Source organism: Girardinichthys multiradiatus, chromosome 14 (genome assembly GCF_021462225.1).
Source record: "Girardinichthys multiradiatus isolate DD_20200921_A chromosome 14, DD_fGirMul_XY1, whole genome shotgun sequence".
NCBI lineage: Eukaryota > Metazoa > Chordata > Actinopteri > Cyprinodontiformes > Goodeidae > Girardinichthys > Girardinichthys multiradiatus.
Window position 1 is genome coordinate 35,983,316 of NC_061807.1, and position 12,681 is coordinate 35,995,996.

The 12,681-nt window shown below is 36.7% G+C and overlaps 1 protein-coding gene across 1 annotated transcript; it reads left to right on the top strand.

Moving 5' to 3' along the window:
- Window positions 1–5,281: 5,281 nt before the first annotated feature.
- LOC124881046 (sterile alpha motif domain-containing protein 9-like) lies at window positions 5,282–10,679 on the top strand. The gene is made up of 3 exons (XM_047386531.1): window positions 5,282–5,375; window positions 6,128–8,872; window positions 10,122–10,679. Exons 2-3 carry the CDS (start codon window positions 6,145–6,147, stop codon window positions 10,163–10,165), a joined length of 2,772 nt encoding a protein of 923 aa, XP_047242487.1. The 5' UTR covers window positions 5,282–5,375; window positions 6,128–6,144; the 3' UTR covers window positions 10,166–10,679.
- Window positions 10,680–12,681: the final 2,002 nt, after the last annotated feature.

Sequence of the window (12,681 nt, forward strand, 5' to 3'; positions counted from 1 at the left end):
ACTCATATGCAGGTTTAAATATCTCAACAAGTCCCTATGATTAGTCCTGCAGAGGGAAACTTTGATCATAGTCAAATATTTAATACATGCATGGTGGTGTGTTCTATATTATAGTTTTCTCTATATGCGATTCAACTGTAGATTTCAGTGTTTACTATTTTGTAGTACATCATAGTACATTAAACTGTAAAAGCTGTGTAAAATACTTGCTAATATTTCACCCTAGAATCAGATTATACTCAATGTGTCCCTTTTTATTTAGCACCTGTCCCTTTAGTGGTCTCTGTACAGCCCTGGACTGCAGTTACCTGCAGTAACAACCATATAATTTAGACTGCAATAGATTTTAAAATATGTTTTAATAACTATTATGATAAAGTTTTAAGTCCATATTGCTTATACCTATTTGAGACTGAGGGAGAGGATAACAAGCCTAAACATAAAAACAGATCCTTAATTGAATGATATAGATCAAACCATTTTCATGTTTATACTAGAACTTAGATCTGGACTATAACTGTAGTTAAAATCCAAATGAATCTGTCCTAAGACTTGTTACTGCTGTTCAGAGATTCTTTCCATGCAATCTGAATGAGCTTGAGCTATTTTACTAAAATGCCCTGGTAGAAATTTCTACTTCTAGATGTCCAAAGCTGGTCGAAACATAATGCAGAAGATCTGCAGAGGTCTTTTGGCAGTGAAAAGTGGGTTTACAAAGTCCAAGTACTGCATACATACAAACAGTTTTCATTTTCCAATCACTTTCAGTTGTACACTACTTTGTGTTGGTTTGAAAATGACCAAAAGATAAGAGGTTCAAAGGGTATGAATACTTCTGCAAGACTCTGCATGTGAAATGAATCATTCCTTATGTGCAAACAGGACTAATGCAGGTATGAAACGTACAATGGGTGTTTCCCCCGGATGAATGAACCAGTTCCACCTGTTGCTGTATAAATGATTTCATTTTATCTGAAAATCATAAAAAATAAAGTTTTTTTATATGAAACAGCATCTGATGCCTTGTGGTCATCTGCTGTGAGTAGTTTTTTTGCAGTATTTTTGAGTAGTTTGAGCTTCTAATGTACTTTTGTTGAAGGTTACCAAAAAACAGAAGACCTTAATTACCTAAATACTTACTGGATTAATGCACAAGCACACATGAATAAACAGCCTCATTGATTCTCAGTGTTAACTGAATTGTTTCCATGGAAATAATTCAGCTTTATCCGCCCTGTTCCACTTTATTGCCTGTTGTGACGTAGCTCTGATTCCTCCGCTGACAACTAGCCAGCTGTCAGGTCATGATGTGCAGATTATCATATAGAAAGACTTCCTGCTGCAGGGAAGATGTAATGACAGCAGTGATTACTAAATATTTTAGCACGATTATTAACCAAGCATTTATGGGAAATGGCCAGCTCCTGGCTTCTTTTTAAGCACATAATTGTATTGCTTGTTTTAGAAAATTTAACATACATAGTTAAATATTTAGCAATAAATTCAGGTTCTTTAATTTTGGTTTGCTTTAGTCATTTGTACAGTTTGTCCCGGATAAAACAGATTTATTTAATTCAACTTTAAATTTTTGATCAGGCTCTGTGTCATCAGAATACGAAATGACAAAGGAGAAAAAGAACCAGCGGCAACAGAATTTGGGCCCTTGGTGGTAGCAGCTTAAATGCCTCACTAGAAAATAGTTTCTTTGCCATCGCTTCTTACAGCTTTTGTGCTGCCTCTCACTTTATTATTAACACCACATTATTACTGATAACTTCCACACCGAAGAGTGTCGTTGTCTATTGACCTGGTTGAGATAAGTTAAGGTACGGTGCCTTCATGGATCAGAAAAATATTGTTTTTTTGACTTCACCATCAAGATTAAAATCTGGATCCAGTCAGCAGCTTTTATCTCTGTGCTTTTCTCTACTGTCACATAATGTTCCTGATTATTCCACATTATTCTGTTTCTCTTGTCTCACCTAGAGCCTACTTTATCCTCTTCCTGGTTTGATCCACTCACGTCCATGAAGTCCATTAAGGATCGTCTATGTTCAAACCACTCCTCACCTGCCCTCATCAGGATCTCAGTCAGGGTTTTTATAATTGTTCAAACCATTACCTTATCACCACTTACCCATCCTGTCCAAAACTTTGCTACACCTGGATCCATGGTACTCCTCCTAGGAATCAATCCATCAACCTGGAAGTGAGAAGTTAATTTTAAACCAGATTCAGTTTCTCTTTCCCTCTAAACGATCCGCTCAGCAAGTCGCTCTGCAAACAGGCTCTTTTGATTCACTATTTACAAAACTGACAAAAAAAGCACTTTCATACCAGCATAGATCATTTTATGAACATAACAGATTCAAAAGTGGCACTTTAATTTTATTCAGTTTTAGCAGTCTTCCTATTATCACCATTTCATACATTGTTCATGTTTTCATGCTTAGAGTTGTAGAGCTATATTTGACAATCAAAAGATGAGAAAAACAAATTCAGTCACCACACCTGCTGGAGGTCTGGATCTCTGGCTCCTTTTTACATATGATGACACATTGTACAGACATCTCAGCGTATTACTGTATGGTGGGATTTATAAACTCATAAAAGGATGTGGCTACATTATGAAATCATTTTCAGATCCTGAACAGAAACTAATATCATATACTGTCCACTCAACCCCCGCTGGTGATGGCAGACAGCCACATACCGACCTACTGAGTTGTTTTTTTTTTGGAGGTTTCTCTTTGCTGTAGTCACATTGTTCCTCAGCAGGAGAGATTGGTGGAATCACTTTGGCTTTTTTTTTTTTCTATTGTGAACCTAGTTGCTATTTCTCCTGTTTATATTTTCTCATATGCTGAAGGAGTGAATATGTCCCACCACACGTTTGCTGCAAACCCAAGAAAAAGAAAATAGATGTAAAGAAAAAGCGATCTGCCTTAACTGGATCACATCATTCAGTTTGAGTCTCAGATGAAAGGAGGGTGTGAATTTCCAAAAAGTCTGATAGAGATAATACGGTCTCTCCTGTCAAACCAGTTCCAACTATTTCTGCCTAAATTATTTCCACGTATCATTTTGTTTGAAAAACATTTTTCTTTGTTATTTAACACAACCTACAGGGAACATATTGATAGTTCATTAACTATATTATAAATAACATACAACGGTAAAGATGTGAAAAACCTCTCGGCTCTTTCATTGCAGAAGCAAACTCTTACACTGAAAAAAAGGAAAATTCAACCTTTAATTTCTGCATATTTATTTAGTGAGGGGGGAAAAAAATCGCGTTTTAAATTATAATAATTTTTAAATCAATCAGTGCTAAAATGTGGTAAAATTTTCTCAGACAACTCCATAAATGGATCCAATGGATCAATGAACTGATGCATTTTTTTTTTTTTATATTTGATGTTTCTAGCTTGATTCCCTGGGTATAAATATGAGGTGACATACCTTCACTAAATGCTTTACTTCGTGTCTCTGAACAAGTAATAAACATAGAAACCTTTGTGGCATCTTAGGTCCATCAAGTGGCCATACACTCCCAATGGAGCTCATTTGTCCTACAAACCTCCTGCTTATTTAGGTTAATTAGTCTTATTGTATCCCTGATTTTAACGTGAATGGTTTTAGAAATTGTTTAACACACTTCCTTTCTAAATTAAGTTAGGATTTTATTCATGCAATATCAAATTTAAAGGGATGGTTCTGGTAGTTTTGGTTTGGATTTAGGAGAATCAGGGAGAAAGTTTCTTGCAGAAGGAGGTCTACTGTGAAAACAACATGGAGCTGCTTGTCGAGGAGATTTTAACTAAAGAAATCCATTAAATAATAATAAAAATGTTTTGTCAAAGCCAGGAAGCTTTACATTCACTGATTTAAAACATCCATACTTTTGCATTAAATCATATAATCCATTTAAAACAGTTTCTATATAAATCTAAAGCATGTTTTCTTTTAATGTGGCCATTTACAAGAAAGCAGAACCAAGCCATCATTTCTAAAGAAACACATCTTAGGTTGGGTGGCATCTAGTTTTTCAGGCTTGAGCCACTAACACGTCAGAACGACGCTCAAAGTGAAACTCAGAACATATTCAAGAGGTAATTACTCAACGCATTGGGCGAGGGGTTGCTAAAGCTGGTAATAAATAGCTTCGTCTCACTGTTCAGTCAGCTGCACACCTGCTGGAACTCTAACAGGTAAGAAGATTTGATTCTGTGTGCTCATCTGTCTGTGTGTGCGTGTATAAAACTAAAGTTTTTTATAGACCAGGGGTTTTCAAACTTTTTGTTCAAAAGTCCAGATTTGATTTTTGAATAAGACTGAAGGTCTGGAACAACTAGGGATGAGCAGATCCTATTCACTAAACTTTATATCTACAGCTATTTAGTTGGACTCTAAGCTGCTCAAATAGTTGACAGTAAAATGCAATTAGATGTTTGAACCTAACCTTGACCAACTTAATAAAACTTCCATGCTGCAACAAATAAAATAGCCTTACTTTACAGACAATAAAGAAAATAAATAAACTGAATTTAAAGTGCAGCAAGACTCAGTTACATCAAAACAACTAAAATAAAACTTACAGAAGAAATAAATTAGCACTGGAATCCTTCCAAGAGCTAACTAAATCTCGAACCCTATAAAATGTGCTTTAATGTTTTTCCAAATTAAATCTTATGAATTACGTTTTCATAATTCCATTTATTACAAAGCAATCACATTCTGTTACCTTAAAAAGTTTCAAATCAGATAAATCAGAATGTAATCAATTTTACATTTTTATATAGACTTTTTATATAGATCTTCATATAGACTATGCTCATTTCTGAAGGGTGAGAGTGTCTTGGATTATAAAAAAAAGGCTACAAACGTTATTCAAATTATGTTGAACTACATAATCTTTCCCTTTCTCCTGAGAATGTCGGCATTTTTATGATGAACTGGACATTAAGTTATTAATTTGTTTTAGTGACTAGATACTGTTATGATTTGGGGTTGTTTGGTGTTTGGTTTCTGGTTTTTTCTTATATGTTCTCACAGTTTTTGAATCATGCTTCTGTTTATTATTTTCCTGGTCATGCTTTAGTTTTTGTTTTTTATTCAAGATTCTCTGTTTTTGCTCCAGCCACATTTTGTTCTGTCTGTCATTTAACCTTATCCAGTTCACCTGCTCCAAGCTAATCTGTCTCCTTGCTCCACCTGTTTCACACTCCATATATACACACCTGTTCAGTTATTCGGCGTGGAAACATTTCTCAAATCATGTCTTGTTGCCAAATTATGCTCACGCCTTATCTTGTGGATCATGCCAAGCCTGTCCTGCCTGTCCGTTTATTGTTTTGTTCCCGCCTCTTCTGAGAGTGAGTTTTTGTTTTTTATTAAATCGTTTTGCACTTACCGTCATGCTGCCTACTAGTCTGCATTCCGGGGTCCTCTATCTCGCAAGCCCTAACAGATACACTACAATTATTCAATATATAGTCAAAGTCCTAAAATTTAGATTATGAAAACATTTGTATTTTTCTTAAATTCTTTTTATAACGTGTGCCCTAACAAAGAATAAATTAAGAAGTAATCCTCTAGACAGATATCTGACTGATAAATATAATATTTGTATTTAATAAGACTGCCGGGATTTTTAATCGATACTGGTCCCTCCCACTGCAACATGCAGACATTATCCACATTACGTCACCGCAACAGTTTCCACAAGTTTTAATATAAAATCTCAACGGGGAGAAGATTGGCTGTAACAGATGTTTTCACTAGCAAACCCCTTAACTTTGAACGTCATTAACTATTTCTGCTGTACATTTGGTTGTGTCATTATTTGTTTGCCTTTGTCTTTCTTCCTTAGGAAGCAGCAAAGACTCAAAATATTTGACAAGAAGCTGGAATTTTTTCGTACTGCTGATAACGGTCATAGATCCACAAATGTTTAATTTGAATAAATGTGGCCGGATTTAAGTTCTTACTTCCTTGAAAACTCGAACTGAGTCTGGTTCTGGTTCACTTTGACATTCAAGTACCATTTATCAGTGACTCAGTGAATTATATCAATTATATCAAACTATACACTCCTTTAACCAACATTTCTCTTTTGTTTTTACAGCAAACTGAAATTGTGAGATGGCAACTGGACCAGCCCTGTCCGCTGCTTATGGCCCTAGAAAAACTGTAAAAAACGAATTTAGGGATCTCTTTTCTCTATTAGATGTTCTTTATGCAGATCAGTTTGAAGAAGATGATCCAGCTGATCAAACAGAGGAAAACTTTTACAGAGGGGCCCCGCCAAACTGGTTGGATTTTCACAATAATGAGCAAACCGCATCCTCTGGCAGTGAAACTCTTTTTATCAAACGAGATGGATATGAAAAACTTAAGGAGCAAATTCAAAAGCAAAGAAAACTCCCTGGGATACCCACAGTTAAACTGTTCCACCAATCAGGAAGTGGAGGGACTACAATGGCCATGCAGGTGTTGTGGGATTTAAAGAAAACCTTCCGCTGTGCTGTTCTTACAAACTCAAGCTCAAACACCACAGGAGTTGCACAGGAAGTGGTCCAGCTTTTCACAGCGGGCAGCCAAGGCCACCAGAAAACCGTGCTGCTGTTAATAAATGAAGAGCAGATCCTTGACAATCTCCAAGAGAGCATCATGATGACTTTTAAGGAGCAAGACATAGTTACCCGCATGCCTGTGGCAATTTTACTTAGCTGTGTGAGAAAGGATGTCCTGCTACAAAATGAAAACGTTTTCCTGAGAAGAGAGCTGTCAGAGAATGAACAAAAAAAATTCAATGAGAAGAAGAATGAGCTCACTACAAAGTATGGCAAAAAAATCCAAGAGCTGCATGGCTTTAACATAATGCAAACAAATTTCTCAAAAGACTACATCAGCAAAGCATGCGAGGTATTTAGATCATGTTCAAAAGCACGGAGGCCCCGGAAAGCCCAGCTAGCTGCCTTTCTATCCTTATTGAATGCTTATGTACCAGGTTCCTATCTGCTGGAGTCTCAGTGTCTTGACTTCCTCCGATTTGAAAACCCAACTTGTAAAAACATAATGGAAGAAAAAATGCAGCCCTTTGGTCACCTCATTGTCACCTACCAACAAGATGAAAGATCAGAGAGAAAGGTCCGCATGACTCACCCATTGATAGCAAAATGTTGTACTGACATTGTAGATTCTAACGGAGTGACCAGAAGTGACACAGCAAGAAACCTCCTGAATAACTTTCACAGATACCAGGATCATGGGGACTTCCCACAATATTTGCTTGGTTTTATCAAAGACATGCTAACCAAAAGAGAAATGAAAACAAAATACAACCCATCCACTGGTTCAGAGGTTAAAGGGGACCAAGAAAGATTTTCTAAACTCATTCTGGATATCCAAAAGAAGGAGAGCAGTGTCCAGAGTGCATCGATTTTAAAGGTGGCAACAAAAACATTTCTTCACAATCCTTTTTTCCCACAAGCTCTTGCTCGCGTCTGCTACATAGAACTAAAATTGTATAATCTGGCAGAAATGTGGGCGAAGAGGGCAAAGCAAAGAGATCCCCAAAATTCTTTTATCGCTGATACTTTAGGTCAGGTCCATAAGAACCATCTCAAGAACAAAGGGAAAACTTATGACTCAAGACAAATCTTGCAGATAGCTAAAAAGGCCATTGAAGCTTTCAAGGATGAAGAGCAGCTAGCGGAAGAAGACATGAAGAAGACAGACATGTCTGACGATGGAGTAGCTAGATTCCCTCATATGTTCAATTGCAGAGGGCAGTTTGGGTTTCTACAAGTCTGCAATCTTCTCTATGACTTGCTTGTAGAGAAAAATGAAAACTGGAAAGCGGTTCTTACAAAGAACGTGACCTTGTGTTCTGTCCTGAAAATACTTGGAGACAAAAGACTGCACAGATTCAATGATCTTATAAATGGCCTTAAAGGAGAAGTTGAGAAAAAAGCTCAGTTTTTTGATGAATATCTGACGTACTCAAAGATTAGCATAGATAAAGATGACCCTGAATACATTTCAAAAGGCACCTCTGAATGTCAAAAGAAGTATGTTGGTGACTTACCATCTACACAAGTTAAACCAAATGTTGCCAAGTATATGCATGAGCTTCAGCAGAACCGTGCGGCAACATCTGCAGGAGTACTTGCATGTATGGACAGAGAGTACTCTGCAGATCTGTACATGGATATAACCAGATGTTGGAAAGAAATATTTGAAAACACCAATTCCAACTCAGATTTGACCAACTTCATCCTGGCTTACGTTTTGTCCCTGAATGTGGGTGCAACATTTCCCTTTTCTCCTGCCGCTTTAATTCAAAGACTCAAACAGAGAACACCACTCAATCACAATGATCCTCCTGAGCAGCACATGCTAGCCTTACTCTTGCACTGGCCCACAGACAGTGAAGAAAACGGTGTCTTTGACTTGAACCAACAAATTCAGGAAATGCACCGCTCCTATGAAAAAACATACATAAAGTACTTTAGATCCAGGTGCCTTCACCCACTGTTTTTCATTGGAAAAGGAAAAGATCTGGACAGACTTGTTCACAGAAAAGTTCTCGAGCAGTTAGACCAAAGCCATCAAACGGATCCAGACTGCAGCAATAAGTGGGGAAATGAAAATATATTTAAAAATGAAAAGGTCAAAGAGCGCCTCCTCAAGGTTAAAGGGGTAGTAAGAAACTACAAAGTCTTCCTTACTATTGGTAGCAAACAGATTGAAATTGAAGCCAATCTGCAAAGATGTCTCTGGAGACCACGACAAGTTTACTTTTTCCTCGGATTTACCATCAGAGGTCCTGTAGCCTTTGGAATCCAGACTAAAAGACCAGATGGAGGTGAGATAATATGCCTCACTTAGTACATGTAGAGAACAGTAGTTCCTTACTCATGACCAGGAACCTAACTAACACAGGGACTAGAAGCCATTTAAGCTAAGAACTATGTTTTGAAGGTTTTTCCCTTTCCAGCAGCATATTTCACCATAAACATTAATAAGAAATTATCTATGTTTTCCTTTGCTGTTATTAATGTTTATGGTCGAGGATCCATGCTCCCCTTCACCAACTCACCACAATGTTGCCATTTTATCCCAACCTGCTTGCTTTCATGTCTGTAAAAAAACAAAAAGATGTACTTCACCATTGCTAATCAGTTTATTTTTGTTGGTAGTTAAATATTTTTAAGAAATGTGGAGACAGGTAATCATTAAAATGCTCAAGTCTCACATTTATTTTAACTTATTTGTACACTTTTCCCTGATGATTGTATTTCTGATCCCCATTTCTGACAGTTGACTCCTTTTATAGATTAACCCCTGGCCAAACCACAACCTTGAGAGACCTCCAGCTGGTAGATGTTGACAAACAGATAGAAATTTAACCCTTTTTTTAAACAAACAAAAAAAAAAAAAAAAAATATGGAGAAGATAAAATACAATTACTTAAAATCTTTGGTTGTTAAAGCAAATTGATGGATGGTTGGTGTGAAATATCCTTGGGAAAACATAAAGTACATTGTTGTACTATAGGTAAAAGTTGTTACTAAATGACTAAAACTGCTAATGTACGAAATATTATCAGCACTCACCATATGCTTTTAGACCTATATCAGTCCTCTTAATGGCACATGAGTTTATTTATCTTTGCTATCAATTAAGACGACAAACAGCTTTTGCTGTGTCATGTTTTATTTGTGATCAAATCTTAATTTGCATGATCCACAGATGGACATGTCATTGCCATCTTTGTCTTATTCATTCACCCAAAGGCAGCAGTCATCCAGTTATGCCCCTGCATCTGGATCATTTGAAATCACAAACACCCAGACACACTACTTAGATTGAAAACTTAAAAAAATCCTATGTGTACCACCATCAAAGCCCATTAGCCTTTGTTTGCTGTCTTGTTACGTCATATGTAATAAACAGCCTTTTTGGTTCCTATGAATCTGCTTTATTTAGTTATATAAGTTAGTAGAAGCACAAAAAACATGTCAGTTTCCTGTTTTGCAGTTAGACAAGGATAATACATGAGCATACTGGATGAAATTGAATATGACAAATGTATGTGGTTTTTCTCTTTCCAGAGGTGAGCAAGTTGGAGTGTTCAAACCCAGAAGAATCAACTTGAAAACCCCTCCTTTCCACCAATGCCACCCAGAGACCATGATGTTTCTTCTGATAAATCCACATTTTTGTTTTTCATTACTCATTAGTCAGTTTTTCAAGTTACAAACTGTTTTTGGTTCATTAGTTTAGATTTTTGGGTTAAGGTTAATTGAAGGTGCCCAAATGCAACGGCCAACTACATATCTAGTTTAAGGCTGTCCCATTATTTTGTTTGTTTTGGCCAGGGCCCCACTGACTTTTTTGTTGTTGTTATTTTGCAAATTATATTTTGATTAAGCTTACTGGAAACTATTGTAGATGTATGTTATGTTCAAAGGAGGTATTTACATCAGGGACCATTATACAGGTTAGATAAACTTTTTTATTAAATGATTTTGTTATATGTTCAAACTTTAAATCTGCAAAAAATATACATTGTCTTATTGAACATATGCTAGTCAAAGGGAAATGTAATAAAATAAATGTAAAAATGTTTATTGGGATGTTAAAAAAATAAAAAATATATGTTGGTGCAACATGGGCTTCTGTGATCAAAACTAAAACTGTGTCAAAGATTGTGTTAAATTAATTAGCAATGTCATAATGTTGTATTTCCCCAATTCATTTAGCCTCTGAGTTTGAGTTAGCTAATGGAACCATCGGCAATCTGGTTATCAAAACTCAGCATTGCATATTTAAGAAGAATCTTTCTATGCTGAAAAAGTACTTCCACACACACATTGGGCTGTCTATTTGTTGTATAAGCTGAAAGTAATTAAAATTATTTTAATGTAACTGAAATGTGTAATTATTTGGGCTAATGACAACATTATGGACTATATAAATGAACTCAAAGTTATTTACACTCCTGGCAAATTTATGTTTAAAGTAAAATTTTCATTTTACCAACATGTTTCTTCTGACTCGAGTAATATTAGCATTTTGAAATGGCCCAACTAAAGTCCTGACTTGAACCTGATAGGGATGTTTAGGAGAAATGTTTCTTAGCATGGTAACAAAAAAGAAATAACTCATACTGTTAAGAATATAATAACATTAACAGTAGCCGGGAAACATTAGAAAAACTAATTAATTACAGAAAGTCAATATGGTTTCAGATCTGGGATGATGTTGGAAGATGGCTTGTTTTGGTCATCATTTTATCAACTGCTGCTGATAATACAAAAAAATTGCTTTTGACCCAATAAATCATGATTTGTTGGTCAAAAAGATGGAACGCTATGGGATCAGGGTCTTGTGTTGCAATGGGTGAAAAAAATATTCAACTGGTATACAGCAGTGAGTGTAACTGGGAGATCTGAGTTCTCAGTGTTTGGACATTGCTAGTGGGGTCCTGCAAGGATCTGTTTTGGGGCCTAAATTCTTAATAATTTAGGTAAATGACATATGCAAAATATCTGAAGTTATGAAATTATTATTTGCTGTTTACACAAACAGTATCTGTGTTGGAGGTACTCCAGAACAGTTGTTAAAAGATGTCACTAAAGAAATGAAAAAGCTAAACAAATATATGGTCTTTAAACGTGGACAAATGTTTTCTAATACAAAGACCATGTCTAAATCACAGTTGTTGCAAGCCATTATTTCAAACTTTCAAACTCACAAATGAGAGAAACACAGAGATGACAATTAGAGAAGTTTATTAGCTGGTGTTTGTTTTATTTTGGCGCTCGGACCCCGGTGGAAGACATGGATGATAATGACATGAGCTTGAATAAACATCTTAGGGTTAGAATTAGAGAAGTCTTCCTCCCCGGGATCCTGATACTGGTGGTGGAGTGGAGGCCTGAGGAGATAAGGGAGTTGGAAGGAGCTTGAAGCCTGATGGTGGAGATGGGGTGGAGGAGGGTTGAAGCTTAGATGAAGATCAGGAGATCCTGCGTATGAAGGTCTTTTAAAGCAAAGCCTTTAAGGGATGATTGTTAGTATAGCCCTGAATCTAAAAAAAAAGCATAGAACAAATGCTTACAATGTTAACAGAGAGATTATGTGCACAAGCAGGGAGGAGGATAACACAACGGATAATGGAACAGTAAACGTCCTGAAGAAACGCGACTATGCAGCGAATCCAGACCCTGCAGTGGTGGATTTGGTGTTGGCGGAAAATAATACTCTCCGGGAGGAAATCCGCCAGCTACGGCAACAGGTTGAGAGCCTTACGCTGAGGCAGCGGTTCGGCATTCACCATTTTGCTGCCTCTGACAAGGACATTAGATTCTTCACAAGGTAAGTGTATGTGTTGATTAATGCATTTGAGTTATACAGAATATGAAGCCATTCTAGCATTAGGGTTGGGGCTTTTTTCCCTCCTGGATATAGCCCCTTGCTGTTTTATTTATTTATTTCAATGAAGGACGTTGGCTAAGTGATTTTTGTAAACCCCCCAGATTCTATTGACTTTGACAGTTCAATAGACTTGTCAATCACCCAAATTGATCTAGATCAGGGCTTTTTAAAGAGTGCCCCCCAGAACAGAGCAGGGACGGAGGATGGGGAATTTGGGGGTTAGAGTGCCTT

What these genes read in the sequence shown, in the direction of transcription:
- LOC124881046 (XM_047386531.1), top strand. Translation starts at nt 6,145, where the DNA reads ATGGCAACTGGACCAGCCCTGTCCGCTGCTTATGGCCCTAGAAAAACT. An exon ending in GACTAAAAGACCAGATGGAG is followed by an intron (nt 8,873 to 10,121) that starts GTGAGATAATAT and finishes TTCTCTTTCCAG; the next exon opens with AGGTGAGCAAGTTGGAGTGT.